The sequence below is a fragment of the Bos grunniens genome, chromosome 8 (genome assembly GCF_055505025.1).
Source record: "Bos grunniens cultivar Pamir isolate PY7600 chromosome 8, Bosgru_T2T1.0, whole genome shotgun sequence".
Classification (NCBI taxonomy): Eukaryota; Metazoa; Chordata; class Mammalia; order Artiodactyla; family Bovidae; genus Bos; species Bos grunniens.
The window spans coordinates 110,599,835-110,624,999 of NC_141172.1; the positions used below are offsets into that span (position 1 = coordinate 110,599,835).

At 58.0% G+C, this 25,165-nt stretch overlaps 1 protein-coding gene across 5 annotated transcripts; it reads right to left on the reverse strand.

The window, feature by feature from the left end:
• Nucleotides 1-771: 771 nt before the first annotated feature.
• Nucleotides 772-24,264, reverse strand: COLEC11 (collectin subfamily member 11). 5 transcript variants are annotated; one of them, XM_086414040.1, is made up of 7 exons: nt 24,066-24,264; nt 20,366-20,508; nt 12,723-12,794; nt 6,143-6,214; nt 3,742-3,795; nt 1,724-1,819; nt 772-1,538 (listed from the first exon to the last, which is right to left on the reverse strand). In XM_086414040.1, the coding sequence occupies exons 2-7, from the start codon at nt 20,481-20,483 to the stop codon at nt 1,147-1,149; spliced, it is 804 nt and encodes a 267-aa protein (XP_086270166.1). In that variant the 5' UTR covers nt 20,484-20,508; nt 24,066-24,264; the 3' UTR covers nt 772-1,146. The 5 variants fall into 5 exon arrangements, with proteins under 5 accessions (XP_086270166.1, XP_086270165.1, XP_086270167.1 ...); XM_086414039.1 differs by lacking the exon at nt 24,066-24,264 and adding an exon at nt 23,612-23,889; XM_086414041.1 differs by lacking the exon at nt 24,066-24,264 and adding an exon at nt 23,323-23,463.
• Between the last annotated feature and the right edge of the window lie 901 nt (nt 24,265-25,165).

The following is a 25,165-nucleotide window of genomic DNA, read 5'->3' on the forward strand; positions in this document are numbered from 1 at the left end:
CTGCTGTGCTTTCTACACATCCACAGGGCGCTCGAAGAGCACCAGCCCCACCCGCACTGGGCATCACCCGGCCTTCCCTTTGCCCCAGCCGCTCTAGGCAGACCGTCCCTTCCTCCGAGGCAGTCAGTATACAAGCATCCTGCAGACATAGTCGGGTAGCCAGGGCCTCGCTCCCAAAACAGACTCGCAGGAGGCCCTGAGACTGTTTCCCCACAGCCCCCTTCTGGTCCCCAGCCCCAGCTGTTTTCCTTTGTACGTGCACATCTACATGCTTCCTTAGAAAAATGAAGATGCTTGTTATATTTTTGCTGAGGTTTCTGACATAACAGGAGGAAGAACCATGGGTGACTGTGGCGGGCAGCTTCTAGAATGGTCCCCACTGGCCCCGCCCCCAGGAGTCCTCTCCTGAGTGTAGGCTGGGCCTGGCCACTGGCTCCTGAGACGGGGATGCAGACTGCGATGGAGCATCGCTTCCCTGATGGGCTCAGGCTGCACTGCTCAGAGGCACCAACGGTCCTTGGGAGCTGTCCAGGGCAGAGGCGCCCAGCAAGGAACCCAGGCCCCGTCCAGCCACCCGTGTGACCTCATGGTCAAGTGTGGCCAGTGAGGCAGAGCCTGGCTGTGCCTGGCATGAAGTCCTGGCCCACAGCACCTTCAGGGACACCGATGACTTGTCACAAGTTGCTGTTTCAGGGTGACAGTGATACAGGAACAGACAAGGAATACCACTAGTGAGGACTTGGACACGAAAGGACATGGCACATTCAGTCATCAGATTCAGAGCCTTTATTTCTCTTGTTCTTGAAATCTGGGTTTGCAGCAAAGCAAAGCTGTCTCTACTTGATTAACAAAGAAAGGGAACTTATATTTTAATATAATTTACAGAAGCATTGATCAAAGGCAAGAGGATGCTTTTCCATATATAGTCCTTTATGACCTCACTACCATTGTTTGTACTTAACTGTTGTAATAATTAAAGAAGCTATTTTATACTTTGGACAAAGCCAAGAGCAATTCTGAGTAATAATTACATAACATTTTGGCTACTTAAAGTTGTAAAACTTTAAGTTCTTCAGGAATAATACCCAGAAACACTTGTTTTTCCTTTCAGACACTGGAGATGCAGGGGCTGCAGGGCAGGGCCCCCTACACGTGCTCCTTGTCGAACTCGCAGAGGAAGTGCATGGTAAGGTGGCAGGCCACGTCGTTCCAACCCCCTGAGGCCACCAGCTCCACGCAGTCCTCCTCGTCGTAGGCGTTGTTGGGTTCCCCGCTGCGCCACTTGCTGAAGGTCTGCATGGGCGAGCGGTCCGCGTAGACGAACGCGCCTTCCCTCTCCAGGTCATTGATGCCGATGAAGACGCGGGCCAGGCCGGCCTGCGTGATGTAGGCGGCCAGCAGCGCGTTGGCGGCCTCGTCCTTGGGCATGCTCAGTGTGCCGCCCCGGCCCTGGCAGGCCAGCTGCGCGTCCAGGTAGCGCTTCTCCTCCTTCACCAGCAGGTACATCTTCTGCTCCGTCTCGCGCACCCCGGCAACGGCTGCGACGACAGGGCTGCAGGGTGAGCGCCAGAGGTCCCCGAACGGAGCACCGACCCAGCGCACCGTGCAGTGGGGGCAGACACAGAGTCCCGGCCGGGCCCACGGAAACCACCCCCGCAGCCAGCATTTCACGGGGCAGGGCTGGGGGAGGCCCAGGAGCAGGAAGGTGCCCGGAAGCACGTACCGTTCTTTATGAACTTCAGCTCGGCCGTGAGCTGGGTGACCTGGTTGTCCATCTCCCCAATGGCCTTCCTCAGCTGGCTGCACTCGCACGGGATGCCTGCGGATGGAGACCACGGCCAGCATGTTAGGAGATGAGCCCCCTCCCCAAAGCACCGACGTGATGCAGCAGACACGCAGGCCGTCCAGGCTGTGAGCAAGACTTGACCCTAAAGGCGAGGAGCGGTGGGAGGTCAGCAACAGGGGCGCCCGAGTCAGGTCCGAGTTTCTCAGTCTCGCTCTGGTCACCGTAGTAAGGAATCAGTGGGGTGCAGAAGTGACACGGGGTGGGCGACAGTGGGGGTCGTGACCGTCACCGCGGGAGGATGTCTGGACCGTGTTTCGGGGGCGGGGGAGAGAAGACGAGACGTTTGAGAAGTGTGGTGGAGCTGGAGCCCTTGGGCGATGTTTGGTCACCCATGCGTGGTCTCCTCCCGGACTCTCAAGAGGACCCTAATCTTCGTGCCCTGAGGAGCTCCACGGGGTAAGGAGCCTTCTCGGAATGTCACTTGGCTGTCACAGCGTCCTAGGCGAGTCGCATGTGGAGGCACACCTGGAGACACACCTGGCTCCAGCATCCGCTCTAGATCAGGACCGGCTGCCGGCTCCGCCCGCCACCCCCGCGACTCGGCCCACCCACCAGCGGCCCCGCCCACCCACCAGCGGCCCCGCCCACCCGCGGCTCGGCCCTCTGGCGGCTCCGCCCACCCACCCGCGGCCCCGCCCACCCGCGGCTCGGCCCTCCGGCGGCCCGGTCCACCCACCCGCGGCTCCGCACCCCCACCCCCTGCCCAGCCCACCAGCGGCTCCGCCCAGCCGCAGGACTTCTCCCCATTCCTGAGGACTCCGCCGCATGAGCGCTCAGCCCACCGTCGCAGTCTGATCGTCAGCTTCGGTGTCTGGCCCGTCATCCAGACTCCCAGCCACCCTTTATCACCGAGAGCCCGAACACCCCTACCACCCACAGGGCGCCCTCATCCCGGGGCACCTGGCACCACCGCGCCTGGGTGGGTTCGCTCTGAGGGAACTTTCTCTGAGACGTGTCTTCAAGGTCTCTGAGGGCCGAGCTGGAGGGCTGGGCCCGCTGTCCACCCGATGGGCCCCTCAGCGCGCACAGGGGCCGCCCCTGGGACGCTGACACCGCGTTCCCACCTCATCCAGAATCTGTGAGGTGTCTCCTGCGTCACCGGCAGGGGGGTGGGGGGACAGACAAGGACCGGCAGGTGCAGACCCGCCAGGAGGGGGTCTCAGCAACGGGTCTGAGCTGCCGCGAGAGCCGAGGGAGGGCGTGGCAGGGACGGGAAACAGGACAGCCGAAGCGGGTGACCGCAGGGACAGTCCGGTAGGGGTGGGGGAGGCTGTGTGTGGACCACGTGAACGCGGCAGGGACGCTGGAGGCGCGAGCTGGGCAGTGGGCTGGCCAGTGAGGGGGTGGGGGCGGGCGGCTCCTCGTGGAGAAGGAAGCGGGGGCAGCAGAGGGGCTCCTCCGGGGAGAGAGGGGAAGTGGGGGTGACAGGACGCTGACAGAGAGGACGGGTCTGCCCGCAGACGGGCCTCCGCAGCCCCCAGGAGGGGTGGCCGGCAGGGACGAGCTGGGCTGGGGTCCCCTGGGGAGTCTGCTGCAAGGACTCCAGAAAGAGCAGAACCAGAAGGTGCAGACATGCTTTTCAGAGAAGCTGGGTGCTCAGAGCAAGTGGCTCCCCAGAGACGCATTAGGAAAGGACCCCTGTGTCTGAGCCGAATGAGGAGCTGGGACCACATGCAGTCGGCAGGCAGACCACGGCCCTAAGCAGGACAGGGACACGTTCAGGCGGGAGGAAACCGAACACTGAAGGAGTCCACAGAGGGAGCGACACCTGGGGAGGGGAGGGCAGGTACTTGTGCTGCTTTCCAGTCCCTTGAAGCGTGCTGTCATGACTTATATGTTTTAAAAGTGCAGTTTGAACACACGTTTAATAAATCCTTGGACTCTTTATGCCATACCTGGTTCTCCGTTAGGGCCAGGGGGTCCTATGTCACCAGAATCTCCTTTTTCACCTGCAAAAGAGAAGCAAGGCCAAAGTCACCAAGCAGGGCTGGGGCGTGTTCCATGAGCTCAGACTGTCCAGGCGACAGCGTTCATTCTTCCATGGGCAGTGCCCTGGGGTTTCTCCCGGTCCCTACTCCCGCAGTGAACTGTAGGGAGGCACAGTCTGTCGGCGATTGCTTCTCCAGGCTCTGCTTACATGACCGGGAACACACACACAGCATGGGACTTGAGAGGTTACCAGACAAACATTCTTCACGTCGATCCTGGAAAGCCAGCATGTTTCCTAGAACATCCATCATCTCAGGAAATCTTAGGCTCAGTGCCAGTCCTGTCCAAGTCCCTCATCACAGCAAGAGAACCCAAGTAGAACATGTGAACTCAGAGATGAATGGACCTTATGGGTTACCCAGCCAAGCAGAGTCAAAATGAGGGCCTCCCCGACCCTCTCTGGGAGGCAGCGAGGTGTCACCATGGACACCTGGACGCCAGCCTTCTGTGGACAGGACATGCCACTCAGCCACTCTGACCCTCCATTTCTCCCAACTTATGAAACAAGGGGGTCAGAGAAAGCCATGGAGACAGAGCTTCTAGCTGCTTTGAAGTTAGACAATGGATATTTATGTTTAAATCACAGGGATGTCACTAAAGCATATCTTTCTTCCCCCGAGAGCACGTAAGCACCCCCATTGACCGGGGGGCAGTGAAGGGACAGTGAAGTGCGTGTCCCTGGAGACCCGTGTTCTGTCTGATGAGGATGGAGAGCTCGGCAGGCTCCACCCTGCTGGTGCCTTTGTTTATCAGCATCAGGAGCTTGCAAATGACTTGGGTTCAGCCTGACAAGGGCCCAGCGTGACAGCCTCAGAGACGCGGAAGCTCAGGTAAGCTGAGCCCACCGAGTACCCCCAGGGCAAGCTGTCCCCCGTGAGACTGACATGTACCCAGAGCACATGCTGTGTGTTACAAGCATGTACACCCCTACTCGTAGGCAACACCCACTGCCTTTTGCACAATGGCTGAAAGGCAGAAACCCCTCCATCGACCCGCAGCAGATGAAGGGGCAAGTACAACGTGGTCCATCCACGCAACAGAACATTGTTCAGCCTATGAGGGGAGGAGGTCGTGACGCCTGCTGCAGCGGAGATGAACCTCGGAAGCATCGTAGCAGTGAAATAAGATACAAACGCACAAAGAGTGTGTGACTCCAGGTATGTGAACTATCTAAGTGGGCAAGTTCACAGACAGAACGCAGATAAGCGGTTGCTGGGGCTGGAGGGGAGAGGGGAGTTACTACTTCATGAGGACAGAGTTTCTCTTTGGAGTAATGAAAGCATTTTGGAAATACGTATACAGCGGTGGCGGCTGCACATCACGGCAGTGAACTTAGTGGTGCTGAACTGGACGCTGAAAGTGATGGAGTTTATGTTACCAACGTTTTACCACCACTTTTTAAAGTTTTCCGGAAGCAGTCGTACCCTCCTCTGTGTCACACACATGTGTGTGCTCCGTGACGAATCCCCAGGGCAGGGGCTCCCTGCGGATTTGCTAGGGGCAGAGGCGCTTTGGGGACAGTCCCTGTCCCCAGCGTGGGGCCTGGGGACTGTGCCCCGTCACCCCATCTGGGGCTTTGAGCCATGAGTGTGTCTTGGTGGTCTCTCCTGATGGGGGCCACAGGGACCTGCCCTGGCCCAGCCTGGCCCTGGCAGGAAGGGCTCCTTGGCCAGGACTGTGATGGATGGTGTGCCCACTCAGCAGAGCCCCTGCAGCCTTCCAGGCCCCCCAGCTTTGGTCTCCTGCCGCCAGCACCCGCGACAAGACCTGTGGGGAGCCTCCATGGGACTGGGGGCCTGCCTGCCCCATCATGAGCCCCGGGGGCCAGCAGAGGTGCAGATAAGCCAGGGGCTCAGAAATCATTTGCCGACAGAGGGTGGAGGGGGCAGAGCTGAGGCCAAGCCACCCCTTGACTGCCCTGGGCCTCGTCGTCCAAGCCCAGCCTCCAGGGTCGTGCAGGTCAAAGGGGATGACGTGGGCACTGATGCTGCTTCCCCTGTGCTCATCTCAGGAAGTCTGAGCCACCGAGCTGGAGGTGGACACACCGTGTGTCCAGAACACGGTCCTTCTGCTGCTCAAACGGGTCTCCTGATTGTCCCCCGAGCCCGGGCAGCTCGTGAGCCCTGCAGGGTGGGGGCACCCCTGCCTGGTGGCACCCAGTCAAGTCTGATCACTCCCAAAACCTAAACATCAGGGCAGACCCGATCACGTGTAAAGCACACACAATAAACACGCCCACCAGCTGCTCTCCAAGCACCCAGTGGGGAGCCTGCGAGGGAACGTGAGCCAGAGGTGCGAGTGAAATACCTTTGGAGCCAATGGGGCCGATCTTCCCGTGGCGCCCCACGCCGCCCTTCTGTCCCTTGTCGCCCACGTCTCCTGCGGAAACAACGAGATCACGGTCAGCCAAGGCACGGGTAACGTGTACAGGTAACGGGTAGGCACGCCATCCCCCGGAACACGCATGCACACACAGCCACGCATGCACACACAGCCATGCATGCACACACAGCCACGCACAAAAGTCTCCAGGGTCGTGGGGTCAACTGACCCCGGAGGGTTACTCATGTCACCTGCTGAGGTATTTCCCTCCCCTAAGTCTTGCATGCTACGGAACGGCAGAGGCCTCCTTGCACACCCCGATGTCCTCCACTCAACCAAGCCTCAGACCGAGCACTGCAGCCAGCAGGCAAGTCCTACCTCTGTGATGTTGCCCCAGCTCAGACCAGGTCAAGGTCACAGGACAGAATGCAGGCTGAGGGCTGAACCACAGTGGAGACGGAAACACGCTGCCCAGAGCCACCCGTCTAACATGCCCCCAGTCCAACCAGGGCCGGCTCAGATCCGCACAAGGAGGAGGGGTCGGGGGCAGAGCGCGTGCACGGACGCGCTTGTGTTTATTACAGGACGGGTTCATTGCACAGGTTCCCAGGGTTAGGTCCCCGGTCCAGCCACGAGGCGAGCTCCTGCCCCAGACACCATATGCCCTGCATGATGCTGGGGGGACACAGGAGCGACAGAGCTCAGCATCTGCTGGAGGAGGTGGCTCTAACCTCAGTAACGAGTGCTGTAACAGGAGAGGCACGGGGGCCTCTTGGGGTGGTTCGGCTGGTTTTCACACTGTTTCCTCATTGACCAGCAGGGTCCGCTGGGACAGTTGCCATGGCCTCCTTAGGGGACGTGCAGATCCGCTAAATTAGATTAAACTTGGGCTCCACCAGCAGCCCCATGAAGACCCATGCCCAGAGCAGCTGGAGGTCTCAGAGACCACCTGCCCAACCACAGCTGCAGACGGAAGGGCAGACACACAGAGTCAAAAGACTTCACCTACAGTGTGGACGGGGCGGATGGGTCCCAGCACGAGGGCTCCACTGCAGAGGGGCGGGCCGCTGGAGCCCGGGGAGCAACCTCCTGCCTGGGGAATGCGCTGCCTCACTCAGAAGACCCACCACCGCAGAGGAGCCTGGGTCACATTGGGGTAGGTCGGGTGTGAGCGCGGGCCTGTCACCTGGAGTCTGCTGTTTGCTAAGAAGAGTCCAACTAGAAAAGGTAAGGACTGAGTGCAGAGCTCCTACAAGCTGAGGCTCACATCTCCTGAGACCCCTGCAGCGGGGCGCTCGGAACAACACCTGCCCACTCCTCTGCTCCCCCGAGATGGCCCCTACCACCCCAAGCAGATAGGAGAGGGGGGGAGGCTGGGAGGAGGGCCTGGAGGGGAAGCACCTCCATCAGGAACAATCTGGTGAAATGCCTCCTCCCCCGCCTCCCCCCACACACAAAACCTTCCAGCTTAGCAGTCGATCAAGTAATGATTCAGTTCATCTGCTGAAGGACGCAGTCAGGGTCTAGCACACACCCTGCTGTTGTAAATAAGTCATAACCTGAGGATGACTGCAGAGCCCCTGGCGTTCAGCCCGTCTGTGAATTGCACAGCCGAACTTCACCACTAATTCAAGGCTGCTGCTGACACCGGGCTCCTGTCCCCAGCATGTCTGTGTCCAGCTCCTGCTCTTGGAGGAGTGTGGGAGGTGGTCCCTGCTGTAGGGAGCTCTAAGAAACCAGGTACAGATATGGACAATCAGACGGTCGGACACTAGCGGCTCATGGGGCAGGGAATGGAGGCGGGCCTGGAGCCCAAGGCCAAGGGCAGTGAAGGCACTGTGGGTCTGCAGATCCGGGGAGAGGCCCCCGGGGGCTTGTCACCACGTATGGCTGGACCCACCCCAGGGGGGACTCCGCAGGTCTGGGAGGGGTGTCCCCAAGCTCCCAGGCGATGCAGATGCTGGTCTGCATCCTGGTCCCAGAACCAGGCTTGGGGACCCCTGGGGTTTTGGGGGTGCGAGAAGGCTGGAGGTGCAGGAGCCCGCCTGTGCAAGCCAAGGCTGGGGGTCAGCCAGCCCTGCATCTGGGCCCTCAAAGTCGACTCTCTCCAAACAGTGTGAAAATAACGTTCTCCTTGTGGTCTGAGACGCTGGGCACACGACACTGCCCACCTGCCCCGGAGGAGCCGTGTGCGAGGCGCTCAGAACTTGGGCCCTGGCCCTGGCTGAACTCCCCTTGTCATCTGACCCCGCCTGGACCCACCCAGACACACAGAGCCTTGGGCACACCAGCTCACACACCGGAATCTACAATTTAACACATCGCAGAGTGACTCCAAGGCCCCAGAGCCGGAGCAGGCCCTGGCCTGCTCCCAGCCTGGTGGCCTCACAAGAGGGCCTCTATGCAGAAGGCCGGGCCCTGGGGGAAGCTGGGCCCCAAGTGAGGGGTCGCCCTGGCCAGCACGACCAGCACCCTGCCCTACACGGTTCCCACACATCAGGCTCCCGGAGGGCAGAGTGACAACAGCCACCACCTGTGGGTGCTGCTGCGGGCAGTGGTGGTGCTGGGCAACTCATGTGCGCACACACACGTGTACACACACATCTATATCACACATGTGTACGCACACACATCTATATCACACACGTGCACACACATATCTATATCACACACGTGTACACACACACATCTATATCACACACGTGCACACACACATCTATATCACACACGTGCACACACACATCTATATCACACGCGTGTACACACATCTATATCACACACGTGTACACACACATCTATATCACACATGTGTATACACACATCTATATTACACGTGTGTATACACATACACACATGTGCCTGTTACATGTGTGCACACACATGTATACTAACACATATACATGTGCTATACATGCCTGTGCATGTGTGTGCATGATGCACACATGCACCCACATCCATACACATGTCGACACTCAAACATGCACACACGCACGGACAACACATCCAGACACGCAAACGTAAACACACGCCCTGCAACGCTGTCATCCTCGCTGCACTCGGGCTGGAACCTGGGAGCAGGAGCCCAGCAGGTCCTGCAGTGTGACCCTGCGCATGCATGCGAGACCTTTGGGGTGTGGGCTGCCACTCCTCAAGGAATATTCTCTCTGTGGGGTTTGCTGGAGAAGAAAGAGGCGAGAGCCACTGGGTCCCCTGACAGATCTACACCCATGGTTACCCAGAAGCAGCAGAAAAGCTGGGTGACTGCCAACCCGGCGGGGACTGGACGCAACAAGAGCCCACTGCCTGCTGCCCCCTCTCGAGTCCTTTAGGACAAAAAGCAAACTCCCCCGCCCTGGGAACACACTGGACACACTCAGACCCTGTCCTTCCAGGCCTCCGGAGCTGGCAGTGGCGCCTACAGGGAGCCCGTCCCCTCCGCTAATGAGACGGGCACTGCGCACATTGTCCTCTGGACATGCACGGGAACGGGGCTCGCAGCGGGCTGGCGATCCTCATTAATTTTAATGAAGATCTCACACGGTCCTTTGAAGAGGAGACAGGGCAGAAAGAGCACTTGGCAACCTGCTTCCTCAGCGATTTTTAACGGGGATGACACACACGTTCCAGCGCCTAGAAAGCCCATCAGGGGCGGGATCGCCCTCCACCCTCCCGCACCGGGAGGGGCCCCAGCTCCTGCGCTCCGGGGGCGGGCGGGCGGCCTCTTAGCTGCATGTCTGGGGGCTTGAGACGACACACGTTTAGCAGGTGGTGTCAGCAAGCACAGCTCGTGTGGGAAGTGCGGGCAGGACTCGCATTCCAATGAAGGACCCCGACAACGGTGGGGGAGCGGGGGGGGGGGTGGGTTCTGCCGCAGCACATGGGCTGTCTTTGTTCTTCCAAAAAAGCCAGCCAGCAGCTTGCAGGCACTTTCTGCTGCAGCTGCTTTGAGTTCCCAGCAGGGGGGCTGCTCCTTGTGTGACCAGAGACCCCCCCCAACACATGGCATGCCAGCCAAAGTGGGAGGCCCCTGCCTGCAGCAGCCCCACATCGACCCAGCCGGCCCTCCATGGAAGCTGAGCTGAGAAGGGCGCCAGGAACAGGGTGCCGCGGTCCCATCCAACCCACCCCCTGGCACCGGCTGCCAATCTTACCCACCTCGGCCGCCCCCCAAACCAAAGCTGAAGCTGCATAAGCCCAGCTGGTCCTTCTGGTTGGAGGAGCATCTCAAGGTAGAGCGTCTGCCCAGAGGGCAGCAGGGGGAACTCAGCCCAGCGTGGCCAGATGCCTCAGCACAGACCACCCCCCTCGCTGGAACCTGGGGAGGGGCAGGTCCCCGCACAGTCACCCCGGCCCTCAGACAGGCCACCCACAGATTTCAGACGCACTCCTTCCAGATGTTTCCCAGACAACTGACTGAGGGCCTTCCAACGGCCGGGTCCTTGATGGGATGGGAAGACTCCAGTCAGGAGCCAGCGGAGAGGGGAAGGAAGGGGTCCCATGGGGAAAACGGTGCACACCAGGGAGACTGGACACCCATGGGACATTCTGGACATCTGGAGGGAATCCCTCACACTTTCTCAGCAACTAACAAAAAAGTTCCCGGTCAGACACCTAGGATCTCACACGCCTCAGGGCAACTAAGGCAGCGGGCCGAAACTAGAGAGTCTGCGCTGCAACGAGAGCCCCGCCGCGTCCCCGCGAGGCCTGACGCGGCCAGAGAGGAAAATACGTCTTTTTTAAAAAGCACACTGATGTAGCCTCTCACTGCCGCCAGGCTGGCAGCTCTCTGAGGCAGGGAGGGTGATGGCGGATGGCCTCCTTTTGCTTCAATAAGAAAGGGTGAACAGATTTGACCCTTTGTTCAAAAGATACCAGCATTTCGATCTACAATTACATGCCTGGAATTTATCTTCAAGCTCCACTCATGCACATTAAGAATGACATTTAAAGATGACTCACTGCAGCAAGGCCCTAGGAAACTGCAAACCTGCAGTAACAGGAGACCAGCCAGCTAAAGCACGTATACCGTGTCATCAGGAGGGAGCGAGCAAACCCGTGTGTCCTCCTGTGGATGGAGCTCCAAGTGCACGGACAAGCGGGAAGAACAGAACGCACGATGGTGCATACATTTTGCAACTGCTCCTACAGAGCAGGGAAGACCAGAGCTCACTTGGCCGTTCCAAAATAGCTCTGCGAAGATGAAGAACCCTGACAGGTGGTCAGAGGGGAGGGTGGCTGGTGGGGAAGGAAGGAGGCTAGTCCCTGGGAATATACGTTTTGAACTTTGAGCCAGGAGCATAGTTGGTTTATTTTTGAATTAATTTGTTCCAAGTAACGGGAGAATAAATAAAAACCGGCTCCTGGGCTTGATGGAGGGGTGGTGGTGACAGAACCGCTCTAGGTCTTGCCTGGGACCAGGGTTTCACATGCCAAAGCCACGGACGGCACATCCCAAAACGCGACGGCGGGTAAATCACACCTCAAAAGAATGAGCAAACAGCAAGGGCTGACAAGCACAATGGCCTTTCCCGTGTGGCTGCAACCTCCTCCTGACACCAGTGTTGAGAGCTCGGCTGGGGCCAGAGCATCTCAGGGCATGGTCTCCCAGGACAGTGTCCCAGCGTTGACAGAGCACTCGACACACCGCTTTTAAGGACTTTGCAAATTTTAAAGCAGCAGCAGTAAGTGAACTCTAAAGGGGACATTGGTTGACATCGCCATGCACCGTGTAGCTGCTTCCCTGTGAACCTCAGCACCAGCCCAGTAAGCAGGCTACACGACACCGTTTTACTAACGAGGGAACAGGTTCAAAGTGACTTCCGTTCTCGGGTTTCAGAACCCCCCAAAAAATGACTAGGGTCCATCAGCCATAAACAGGAGGCCACAGAGTGCCCCCCACCATGGCCCACCCAAATCTGTGCCCTCTCCCCTGCACACCATGTAACTGCTTCCATCACTGTTTGCACGCCCTCATAATTGTGCCTGCGTGTAACAATCACTGGCACGTGAGGGCCAGCCAGAGCCGAGCGCCATGCCCTGAGCCGTCCCGCGACGTGCGCCTCCCAGGAGGCACTTTGTTTCTTGGCACCAGGCAGGCAGGACCCGGGAGCACTGTTTACAGAGCACTCTGGGCACCTGCTCACTCACACCCCCCACCTCTTCTCCCCCGCAGTGCCCCGGGGCCAGGGGCGGCAGGTACCCTGGGCACCTGCTCACTCACACCCCCCACCTCTTCTCCCCCGCAGTGCCCCGGGGCCAGGGGCGGCAGGTACCCTGGGCACCTGCTCACTCACACCCCCCACCTCTTCTCCCCTGCAGTGCCCCGGGGCCAGGGGCGGCAGGTACCCTGGGCACCTGCTCACTCACACCCCCCACCTCTTCTCCCCCGCAGTGCCCCGGGGCCAGGGGCGGCAGGTACCCTGGGCACCTGCTCACTCACACCCCCCACCTCTTCTCCCCTGCAGTGCCCCGGGGCCAGGGGCGGCAGGTACCCTGGGCACCTGCTCACTCACACCCCCTGCCCTCTTCTCCCCCGAAGTGCCCCGGGGCCAGGGGCGGCAGGTACCTTTCTCTCCCGTGGGGCCGACTCTCCCGGGCCGTCCTGGGGCGCCTTTGTCCCCCTTCTCACCAGCATCCCCTGCGGAAGAAGCCACAGGCCGTTAGGACCTCACGCCAAGCTCTGGGCCCTGGCCTCTGTGCGGAGGGAGCAACCAGAGAAAGCTGCTCCACGTCTGTGCCTCCGGCCGGGGCCCTGACCTCCCTCCTGCCCAGCCCCCAGGGGCTTCACCCCCGCTCCCCGACCCCGTCCCAGCCGGTCTCCCTCCCCGGTCTGCTCTCAGGACTCTGCGTCCTCACCCACCCTCTCCCTGCAGCAATGCTCCGGCCCCTCTCCAGACTGGCGCCCAGTCTTTCCACTGGTTCTGTTTCATTTATTTTGTTCAAAACTGAAACAGGGAACTGGGCTGTCTGTTGAGTCTCCTGGGTACCACATACTTGGCACGTCCCAAATCGACCCCAGGGTTTCCCCCAGGAGTGAGTCTCTTCTGTGGACTTTCCTGCCGTTGAGACATCGACTCGCCCAGACGCCAAGCCCCAGGCCCTGAGTCGTTTCTGGTTTTCCATCCCCCTCGTCAAGGCTAGCGGGCTACAGTCCATGGGGTCGCAAAGAGACAGAGAAGTCGCTCAGTTGTGTCTGACTCTTTGTGACTCCATGGACTGTAGCTGACCAGGCTCCTCCATCCATGGGATTCTCCAGGCAAGAATATTGGAGTGGGTTGCCATTTCCTTCTTCAGGGAATCTTCCCAATCCAGGGATCAAACCTGGGTCTCCCACACTGCAGACAGACTCTTTACCATCTGAGCCAAAGACTGGGACGCAACTGAGCCAGTGAGTATCCACCAACTGTGCACAGGCCAGCCAGCTCCCCGGTCTCCCTCTGCAGCCCCCATGCCCGGCCGTGTCTCTGCAGCTCTGGGGGCGCGTGGACCACGAGCCTGCCCTCACGCAGCTCGGCACAGAGGACAGGTCGTAGAGAACCCTGCCGGAGCAGGTCAGGATGTGGCAGGAGCGAGGGTGAAGTCCTGACAGAACATCCAGTCCTCCCCCTGCCCGCCCCGGTCCCCACTCCAGTCCAGGCCGGAACAACCTTCCTAAAACACAGAGCCCATCAGGACACCTCCCTTGGTTGGAGATTCAAAACCACCAACAGCCAAATGTCCCTAAAAATAACGTCCCGTCTCTAAGCCCCACAAGCCTGTGCACAGAGCCCAGGTCTTTCTCACATGCTGCTTCCACCTGGAGGGGTTTCATCTCATCATCGGACCCTCCAGGAGGCTTCACCTCCCCACCCCCCACAAGGTGGGTCTCCCTTCTCTGGAGATGGGGAGCCTGTCCTCACCACAGTCATCATGGCTCACGTAGCCTCCCGCTGCCCCTGCTCCCAGGAGTGGCTGTGGCTGATGCACCTTCCCCGGTGTGCACAAGTCTGAGTGCACTTCTGTCCTGCGTGAACGTGTCCTGTGCACCTTCACGGGGTGGCCGTCTTCTCTGAGATTACCAACTCCCCAGTGACATTCCCCAAACCGATCATCTGGCCCGAAGTGTGTGGGCTGGGAAGCATTCAACAAAGAGACGAGCAAAGTGAGCACCAAGGAGACCTGGAAGCTGAGGGGCCGTGTCACTGCCACCCCAGCACAGCCGTGGTGGTTCCGGGGGCCACTACGAAGGGCGACCAGCATGTGCAGCACACACATGGGCCCTTGAATCGCAGGGTAGTTCTCGGGATTTTTTCTTATATTTCAAAAAGGAATGGCAACCCACTCCAGTACTCTTGCCTGGAAAATATCATGGATGGAGGAGGCTGGTAGGCTACAGTCCATGGAGTCGCAAAGAGACACGACTGAGTGACTTCACTTTCTCTCTTTAAAAAGGAAGGAAACCATTACAGCAATGGTACTGGGAGAACCACTGAAAGTCCGGCATGAAGAACCAGCCAACAGACTCATCTGTTACCGCCAGGAATTGGCAGACACTGCAGGGCCACCGGCATCGTGATGGAGAAGGAACAACCCAGGAGGCAGGCCTCGGGGGGCAGCCAGAACCTGCTCTGAAATGAGACCCGGAGGATCCCCGCAAAGATGAGAGGGAACAGGAGCAAACGGCAGTGAAGAAGGACCAACTAGGGATCTTCTGCATCAGATGAGTTTCCAAAACCAGTTACTCTATAGACAGGGCTTCCCAGGTAACACTAGTGGTAAAGAACCTGCCTGCCAATCCAGAAAGATGTGGGTTCCATCCCTGGGTCGGGAAGGTGCCCTGGAGGAGGGCATGGCAACCCACCCCAGTATTCTTGCCTAGAGAATCCCATGGATAGCGGAGCCTGGAGGGTGACAGTCCATGGGGGTCGCAAAGAGTCGGACATGACTGAAGTGGCTTAACACACACATAGACAGGCTGAGCAACCGAATAGCCAACGACAAGGCTAGTTTATGAAACAAAAGATTAGACAGAAGGACTTGGATGAAGGGCTGAAAAGTTTTGTTTCAGTTTTGAAGTTATCCAGTCGGGAGTTGAAGAAAAAACCCACAAATCCCCACACCCACCACTCAGGAATTCCGGAAAGGGGAACAGACGTTCGAGCCTTCATAGCTGTGATTTTCCAGCTCTGGGGAAAGTCACGAAGGGTGTGAAGCGAGCACCCATGGAGCGGGAGCAGAAAAAAATGGGGGAAACAACTCAGACGTGCTAGAGTGACAGACGGGACGTCGGAGTAAAGAGAAAATTCTGCAAGCAACACAAGCAAAAGGAATTTTTAGAGCCTGTATGCACGTAAATGGGAATTAGACAGACGTAGAATCCCCAATAGCGACATGGGCTACAAGAATAAAATGAGGCAGGTTTTCAACAAAAGCCCGTAATTTAGACAAAGATCAGAAGGGGCCTCCCCGATGACCCGGCTTCTGACGGGGGCCTGCTGAAGCAGGCGGATGAACCCAGTGGGGAGTGGGGGGAGAGGACCACCTGGGCGGGTGAGGACCCGGCGAGCCGGGGGTCTGGGATGTTGGGTGGGGAGCCCGGAGCAGCTGGCGCTGGGACCAGATGCCTCGCCGGGCTGAGGGAGGGAAGCGCCCACCAGGGCACCCCCTGCATTGTGGGAGGGCAGTGAGGAGGGTGTGTCCGCGTCTCTGAGAGCACCTGGGGAGCCCGGACCTCACGGAGGCCTCAACAATCCTGGAAAAGTAGCGCCAGCAAACCCCCCAGGTTTTCTTTCGTCTGTTAAGATGGACTCAGAGAGCTCACACACGCTCCAGTCATCTCCATAGCAACACCACCTCGCCCCCGCCCCCCGCCGCCCCATGTGATGCGGGCACCGTGTCCTCTTCACGGATGAAGACTCAGGCCAGAGACAGGCCACGCCTCCCGGGACCGCCAAGCCCCGGGGAGAGGACAGGCTGCCAAGCCCCTCCTCGGGGAGAGAAAGCCATCAGTCATGCCGCCTCCTGCCCTGCGTCCACCCACTTCCAGGGGCCATCTCCGAGGATCCAGCAGGGGTTGGGAGTAAGGATCCAAGGTCAGCAAGAGCCTGAAGAGCCCCAAACGTCACCTCATATTTCCCGACTCTCCTCGCTGAGACAGGAACAGGAATAAGACGTCGCCGGACCCAGTTAAGGCTTCCTGAGGAGCCGGACCCGTAGGGCTTCTTTCTTTTTTCTAATTAATTTAATTGTAGGGTAATTACTTTACAATACCGTGGTGATCTCTGCAGTACACTGACGTGACTCAGCCACTGGTACAAACGTGTCCCCCTCCCCCCATCCTGAACCCCCTTCGCACCTCCCTCCTCCGAGGGGTTTCTCTCCCGAGTCTAGGCAGAAACCCCTCCTCGCCCTTCTCCTGAGGCTCTGACCGGTGACTCTCTGGCTCCAGGCCCTTCAAGCCTCCCCCAGTGGATGCAGGCCCCAGCCTTCCTCAAGGTCCTGCCGTGGGGCGTCCAGAACCTGGAGTCCGCGGGCCTCCTCATCCTGGGCCATGTAGACTGTCCCACCTAGCTCCCTCATCTCTGACGAAGAGGGGACGACCCGTGTGCACACGGCGTGCTGGGGGTCGCTGGAAAGACTCACCCCCCCTCCCCACCCACCCTGGGAGGCAGCCCAGACCCCGAGACTCAGCGGCAGGAAGCTCCTGACCACCTGTCCTGTGACCTTGACCTTGACCTCCTCTCTGCAGGCACGCCCTAGAGGCGCTTCCAGGAACATAGGCGATTTCCAAGCCCTGTTGGTGTTCAGCAGGGCTTGAATTCATGGTGTCTGCTGTCTGGGGGCACAGAGCCTGCGCTCCTGCGGGGCCGGGGGTGTGCTCGCTGGTGACTGTCTTCCTGACCCCTCCCGCACACACGTTACACGTATCCCGCAACGCGCACGCACCCGGGAACGCCGGAGCCTTTCCCCACAGCTGGGTCTCTGTCGGGCGCTGATCTGGGGCCAATTTGCTACATCAGGTTCTGAATGACGGATATTTGTAGTGTCTCGACCAGCAGAGGCTGACGCTCCGCTGTCTTGCTCATTTCCCGCGGCCGCTCTGCTGTCTTGCTCATTTCGCGCGGCCGTGTGCCTATGTCCTCCGGCCTCGCAGAATGGAAGACCACGTGTCCTGTGCCTATGGCTCGCCCCGCGCCTGCGCACCATGCCGACCGTGCGCGAGCTCCCCCGCCTAGACCGCACTCAGGGAGACTCTCCACCCGAGCGGGAAGGCACGCCCGTCAGTAGATTCAGGCCGTGCATCGCCGGGCTGAGTCCACAGCCGCCATGGGAGGACCACAGCGGCTCGGCTCTCACCACACCTGCTGCAAATGCCTGCGGGCAGGCCTCCCCAGGCCAAGCGCAGGGCAGAGGTGCCCAGCTTAGGGAGGAAGGGGCCGGGAGACTGCAGGAGAAGAGGGTACGGGCCGGAGCAACATTTCAGAAGAGCGAAATGCCCAAGTGTGTGTATGAGTCAACTAACTGGTTTTATCAACCTCCCTCCAATCAATTTTTTTCCAGTGTTCATGTATGGATGTGAGAGTTGGACTATAAAGCTGAGCACCGAAGAATTGATGCTTTTGAACTGTGGTGTTGGAGAAGACTCTTGAGAGTCCCTTGGACTGCAAGGAGATCCAACCAGTCCATCCTAAAGGAATCAGTCCTGGGTGTTCATTGGAAGGACTGATGTTGAAGCTGAAACTCCAATACTTTGGCCACCTGATGGGAAGAACTGACTCATTGGAAAAGACCCTGATGCTGGGAAAGATTGAGGGCAGGAGAAGGGGACGACAGAGGATGAGGTGGTTGGATGGCATCACCGACTCAATGGAGATGAATTTGGGCAAACTCCGGGAGTTGGTGATGGACAGGGAGGCCTGGGATGCTGCAGTCCATGGGGTCGCAAAGAGTCGGACACGACTGAGCAACTGAACTGAACTGAACCAATCAATTGGATAAAACCTTCAGAATAACGATGCTGTTTTAAAATCTCTGAGTGGCAGGCTTGCTAATACACACTTGTATTCTCCTTCCTGCAACCCCATTGTTCCAGCCATAATGGAAAGGGCTCTTACTCTATCTGAATGCAAAGAGAGATTGCTATTTTTGGGTCTGCAAACGGACCTCATCTCGAGCACAGTGCCAGTTGGGGGGAGGCTGCCTGGAGTTGTGCTGAGAAGGACCTGAAGCCCCTGTGACTCAGTGGAGGAGGTGTCCCCATGGGACGGTGGAGGTGGCAGCATTTAAGATCCCCTGTGCCTCCAGGCTCCGTTTCTAAGGAGATGGGCACCGACTCGTCCTCTTGGGCTGAGCCTGGCCCGGCGTTTGTCTAATGGACAAGGGGAGGCCACGCACCTCCTCTTTCATCTTAAAAGCAGGACCCGTATTGTGTTTTTACTTCCATCCCCACTGGCCAAGGCCATTCCTGACACGCGTGCAGTCATCAGACCTTTCACAGGCTCTTGTGGGCACATTCTGGGCAGGTGTGGCCAGCGGAGCCCTCGTCCCTTCCCTGGCTCCCTGTGTGGCTGGAGCACCCAGTGGTCGGGAAGCCACTTGGAGAGGGCAGAGGGCGGCAGGGCGTCCCTTGTGCCCTGAATCTGGGTGTGACGCTGATGCTCTACACACCAAGCGCTGGAGAAGTCCCAGCCCCACCACGACCCTGAGCCTCATGGAAGGGCCTCCTAGGGTCAGAAAAGTCTCTCTCCGCTCCTGGGGCCTCCTGCTCTCTGCAGCCGGGGAGCATCCCAGAGCGCCTGCGAGGTCAGAGATGGAGCTGTGAGCTGGGGATCCAGGCGGTGAGGACCAGCTGAGTGCAGCTGCCCCCTGCTCCCCCTCTCCCCCGCCGCAGTGGCCCAGGTCTGGGGGGCGGGCCCTGCTGTGATGCCAGAGCCTTGCTCTGCAGGGGGCACGCATGCACGTGGACCTGAGCATCTCCCCTCCACTCTTCCCCCGCTGCCTACCACCTTCCCCCCCCACCCCTGCCCTGTAAAGCCCAGAACACTGAATCCCTCCTCGCTTCCGGTCAGCACCTTCTCAGCCCAGAAGGCTCTCACGCGGCCCCGCAGTTCTGAGTCAGAACATGCCACAGAGAGTAACCAGGCGAGGTGCGGGCGGCTCCGTCAGCGTGACTCTGGGGCCGGTTCACAAGAAGCCTGCAGAATCCAGCATCACAAAGCTCGCCGCACATAGCTGCTGCAGCTTCTGTTTGCCAGTTATCCTTCAGCAAAGCTGGATATCTAAGAAAGAACCAGCTGCCCAGATTTCCAAGGGCTTTCGTAAATATACTAGGAAGTTTCTCCACTGGAATTGCCAATTTGATGTCGGCAGACTAGCATGAAACTACACGTGTGAGACGAGGCTGCCCTGAGATCCGGAATCCAGACCGCAGGCTAAGTGACAGCGTGTAGCCCGTGGCCCCAGACATCCCACACTGCCACTTGGAACCTGTCCGACTGCCTGCTGGCGGGTGAGCCTTGGCGAGCAGGGTCTCGGCAGATTCACCGACACACCCCCTCTGTGGGAGAACTCGCATCGCGTTTGCTCACTGCACCCGCCCAGCCTGTGCGTGTGGGAGGGGCGGGGAGGACAGCCGGTCAGCTCTCTGCGGACTGGCCTTCACCTGGCAGTTCAGTGGCTCATCACTGCCCGCAGCACAGTGTTAGGTGGGGAGAGACCACTGCTGAAGGAAGCGACTGGTCCCTGGGGCAGCTGCCGGTGGGGGAGAAAGCCCTGCGGGGCCTGTGGAGCGTGCAGGTCAGAGACACCTCATCTGGATGCGGCAGAAATGGTCCCGAAGCAGATGGAAACAGCATCTTCTCAGAAGTGCCCTCGAGATTCGCTTGTAAACCCAGACACCTGACTCTAGATGCGGCCCCCATTTTCTATTTAATCTGTGGACAAAGCTGAGCTGTAGACAGGCATGCCTCACCCTCCTGGGCTCTGTGCTCAGAAGCACGGCTGCTGATACGGCAGTGGGTCTCCCTCCAGCTTTTCTTCCAACTTCTGTGCATTTGCATATTTTTATTGGGATTCGGAAGGGACCGTTTAAAACTGCTGACTCTTCCTACAACAACTGCTCTCTGTGTAAAGCATTCTTTAGAACTCCCTCCTGGTTGCGTTTCCCAGGTTACCCGCCTGCCCACCAGCTGCCACGTGGGCGGCGCTGCCCGGGAGGCCTGGGGACTCTACCTTTGAGGCCGGGAACAAGGATCTGCACGGAGCAGGCGTCGTCCACTGTCTGCTGCGCGGCCCCAGCCCGGAGCACACACAGGAAGGCCAGGCCCATCAGAGTCAGAGCCCGCTTCATGGTGAGGCTGGCAGGACGCCGACTCCTGGAGGGAGGGGGCAGGAATAAACAGTGTTGGGAATTCCGAAAGCCCGACAGTGAGTGACAGTGCGCAGGCCGCCTGCCTGAGGCCGCTCCCCTCGTTCTGGGGCGTCCCTCTCTCTCTCCCTCTCTCTCTCTGCCTCTGTCTCTTTCTCACTTGGGTGCCAACTTAAACCTCCACCCAGACGTCCCCTTTGCCCAGCAGTGACAACGAAGACCATATTACTCTAGATTCTCGTCTTCTGGTTCTTTATAACTAAGGTTCAGTACACACAAAGGCGTGTTCATCGTCAAAAACCAAATGCTGGAGAGCCGCCCCTTCACACGACGGCATCCTGACCCTAGTGTCTGGTGCCTGCCCCAGCCCTGCCTCCTGCAGAGGGGCCCGTCCCCACACCTGTGAGCCCGCCCACTCCCCCTGCCCTGAAGTCGGCTCAGCGGATTCCTGGACAGCGCAGGGCTGGTGCGCCCGGCCTCAGTCATGGGATCCTGGTTCACACTGCGTGGTCTCACCTGCTTTACTCAACAGTTTGTTTTGCTTAGTTGCTCAGTGTGTCCGACTCTGTGTGACCCCGTGGACTGTAGCCCACCAGGCTCCTCTGTCCATGGGATTCTCCAGGCAAGACTACTGGAGTGGGTTGCCTTTTCCTCCTCAAGGGGATCTTCCTGACCCAGGGATCAAACCCTTTTTTCCTGCATTGCAGGTGGACTCTACTGCTGAGCCACCAGGGAAGCCCTTAGTCAACAGTAGCGCTCCAGGATGCATGTACATTATGCTGCTACAGGCACCTGTGGCTTATCCATTATCTCCTTACATCGATGAGAAGGCATCTCAACAGGAGCTCGGGGGTGGGGAGAGAGGGAACCACCACTCTAGCGGCAGATCACTTGTGCTCAGGTCGATGGACACTGGCTTATTGGTGTTTGTGGGATGCAGGCCATGTTCAGATTATTTTAATCCAAAGCGTGCACGAGAATATCCTTTCTAGCTAGAAACAACTGCATCAGGAGACTACCAGGGTGTTTAGCAAGACCTATTGCTCTGACACTTAAAACACACTTGCTCCTTGGAAGAAAAGCTCTGACCAAGCTAAATAGCGCATTAAAAAGCAGAGACATTACTTTACCGACAAAAGTCCATATAATCGGGGCTATGGTTTTTCCAGTAGTCATGGATGTGAGAGTTGGACCATAAAAGAAGGCTGAGCGCCAAAGAATTGATGCTTTTGAACTGTGGTATTGGAGAAGACTCTTGAGAGTCCCTTGGACTGCAAGGAGATCCAACCAGTCCATCCTAAAGGAGATCAGTCCTGAATATTCATTGGAAGGACTGATGCTGAAGGTGAAACTCCAATCCTTTGGCCACCTGATGCTAAGAAATGACTCACTGGAAAAGATCCTGATGCTGGGAAAGACTGAAGGTGGGAGGAGAAGGGGACAACAGAGGATGAGATGGTTGAATGGCATCACCAACTCAATGGACTTGAATTTGAGAAACTCCAGGAATTGGTGATGGACAGGGAGGCCTGGCGTGCTGCATTCCATGGGGTTGCAAAGAGCCGGACATGACTGAGTGACTGAACAACAACTGCTCCAACTTGGTCTCGAGAAAGGGGAGCAGCGGGAGGAGGACCCTGAGGGGCAGACAACCCACTCAGCCCTTCCCTCATCCCCTGGCCCTCTGCCCACTCCCGTGTCTGTGCCCACCCACCCAGCAGGTCCTGCCAGCAGAAGTTGGGGTGGGCAGACCCTGGTGGGAGCCTGTTTCCCAGCCTTCAGGCTCCTTCCTGCCCTCTTAGAAGAGGAATTTTGTTTTATAAACCAGGAAGCTGCAGCTCCTCCTGGCGCCTCTTCAACAACAACACCCTTATCTCCCAGCCAGGACCCGGGAGGCCAGAGCCCTTGAGACTGGGACCCTCCCCTCCGTGAAGGAGGCAGCTTTGCAGAGGGGAAAGGAAATTCAATTTGGAACTTTTAGTAGAAATACATGGTAAGAATGAAACAGGCAATGAAAAAAATGTGGCTTCCTGCACGCCAAACATGCAGTTGTCCGTTTTCATTAAATGCCCACAGCGAGCCCAGCACCTTCTGGCCACCTCGAGGGCCTGCAGAGCAGCGCCGTGGGTCTCGGGGGCATAAACCCCACCCCACTCGCCGTGTTGTTCCTGCAGCGACACTGGGCATCCTGGCAGCCACAGCACGGCCAGCGTCACCCCAAAGGCAGGAAGAAGGGGCCTTTTCCGTCTTTCCCTCCCTAACTTTACGAGAAACATCTGTGTGTTCTCTTATTTGGCATATAGGTTGTTCAAAACCGTAAATAAAATTGGGGAGCTGTGAAAGTTTTGGGTGCTGCTCTGCTCATTCCCAGGGCAACACGTTTCCCATCAAACCGAAAACTCAGTTACACACAGCCACACTCGGTGGCTCCCAGACGTCCGCTTTCAGCTTCAGGACTGCAGCCCAGCTTCAGCCCGCAGGCAGGTGGCTGGTGGGTGGGTGCCCCTGCGACACTGCGCAGCCCAGTGCTGGAGGCGGGATGACCCCTCCCCGATCATAAAAGGACCCGACACAAGGGGACCCGACTTGTCCCGACAGTTGCCTTCTGCAGCCCCTCCCAACTCCCGTCACTGAGTCCCACCTGGAGCTGCTGGGCAGACATGAGTTTGGGTAAACTCTGGGAGGTGGTGACGGACAGGGAGGCCTGGCGTGCTGTGGTTCATGGGGCCGCAAAGAGTTGGACACGTCTGAGCAACTGAACGGAACTGAACTGAAAGCAGAGGAGCAGTTCTCCTGGGCACCCCTCCTGTGGGGCACGCACCTGGCTGGGACTCAGGAAAAGCTGCTTCTCCCCGCCTTGAGTCAGCTTGGCAGCGCTTGCCTTGGTCTCCTAGTAACTGGTACACTAAGTGCTTCTTGCTCGGCTCCAGGCAGTCTCCACCATGAACCAGAGAATTATCCCGGCCTTGGTCCCTGCGACAGGCTGACCTGGAGCAGACCGCTCCGCCCCGCACCCGGTACCCCCGGTGCCCCCCAGCAGCCACGCCTCGTGGCCCCAGCATCTCCCGCGTCCCGCCCCGAGGCTGCAGAGGGGCCAGCAGAGTCCCTACCTGAGGCGCACACCAGGCGGAGGGGGAGTCCTGACTGTGGCCACGGGGACCCTGGGCCCCGGGCTGGGTCTGCGCTCAGACCCGCACGTTGGGCGAGTGGCCTGGCTGTCGGCCGGCAGCGACTCCACTCCGCCCAGGGCTGCAGCCTTATCTGCAAACGGCTTCCTGTTTGCAAAGCCTCAGGCAGAGGAGGGAGTTTGGGAACTCGGGGACATGTGAGAAGTCGGGGTCTCAGGGCCCCTCACTCTTCCCCCGAACTTCCACACCAGTCCCTTCTTTATGCATCTTTCCTGTTCCTCTTTCTTTCTTTTGAATAAATAAGCATGCGTATTGTGGGAATGCAGCAGAGCAGAAAGGAGAGTGACAATTATCACCTGATATCACAGAGAATACAGGCTGACATACTGTATTTTTTTTCCACGTGGGTTTCACTCCAAAACCATGAAGTACTCACCTGCTGCTTGCCGAGACCTAATCTGTGCGTGTGTGTGTGCTGAGTCGCTTCTGTCGTGTCTGACTCTGCAACTCTATGGACTGTAGCCCGCCAGGCTCCTCTGTCCATGGGGATTCTCCAGGCAAGAGTACTGGAGTGGGTTGCCACGCCCTCCTCCAGGGGATCTTCCTGACCCAGAGATCAAACCCTTGTCTCTTATGTCCCCTGCATCGGCAGGCGGGGTTCTTTACCACTACCGCCACCTGGGAAGCCCTAACCCATGATGAGACCGCAAAAGCCCTCCTCTCACTGGAATTTCACTGAAGGGAACACAAGCCAGATCCGTGACTGGATGGATCCGGCTTCCGTGTGGCTGCAAGTGGGGCGCGGGGGTGGGGGTGTCATTTAAGAAGACAGTTGGCAAATTAGGATCATAAAAAGCTAGGTTCAAAGATTAACGTTTATTAAGACTGACAAGAGAAGTTATCACAAATTACAGAAGTAGGGACTGACAGATGCCACACACATCCCCAAAGGCATGAGGAAGAACGGACTGTTTATTCAAATTGCCTGACTGTATAAGTCAACCCGACGACTCAGATGGAAACAGACCACGTCCTGGAAAACATAAGCTACCACAGCAGACTCTCCACGGAAGACAGGATTCAACAGTCCTGGAGCAATTAAGGGGATTGCACTTGTGATTTTAAATCTCCCCAAAAGGAAATCTCTAGGCCAGATGGTTTCATAGGAGAATTCTGCCAAATGTTTAAAGAAAAACTAATTCCATACAATTCTTCCAGGAAACAGAAGTGGAGGAGAAACACTTACCAATTTATGAAGTTAGTGTTATCCTGATACCAAAACCAGACAAAGACACTACCAAAAAGAAAAGTACAGACCAATAACTTGCAAAAGATACGGATGCAAAAAAAAAAAAAAAAAAATGTAGATGAAATCAATTTTTAACCAAGTATTAGCAAACAGAATTGAGCAATATGTGAAAAGATTTATACGCTATGACTGTGGTATTTTGGGGATGCAAGGCTGGGTCAATATTCAAAAATCGGCTACAGTGAAAAATCGACTAAAGTGACCCACCATACCAATAAACTAACACA

Excerpts from the sequence above, each read along its gene's own strand:
- COLEC11 (XM_086414040.1), bottom strand. The coding sequence starts at position 20,483 with ATGAAGCGGGCTCTGACTCTGATGGGCCTGGCCTTCCTGTGTGTGCTC. Across the intron at positions 12,795-20,365 it reads CCTTGTTCCCGGCCTCAAAG|GGGATGCTGGTGAGAAGGGG; the intron begins GTAGAGTCCCCA and ends CTTCTTCCGCAG. Across the intron at positions 1,820-3,741 it reads TGGCCCTAACGGAGAACCAG|GCATCCCGTGCGAGTGCAGC; the intron begins GTATGGCATAAA and ends CTCCATCCGCAG.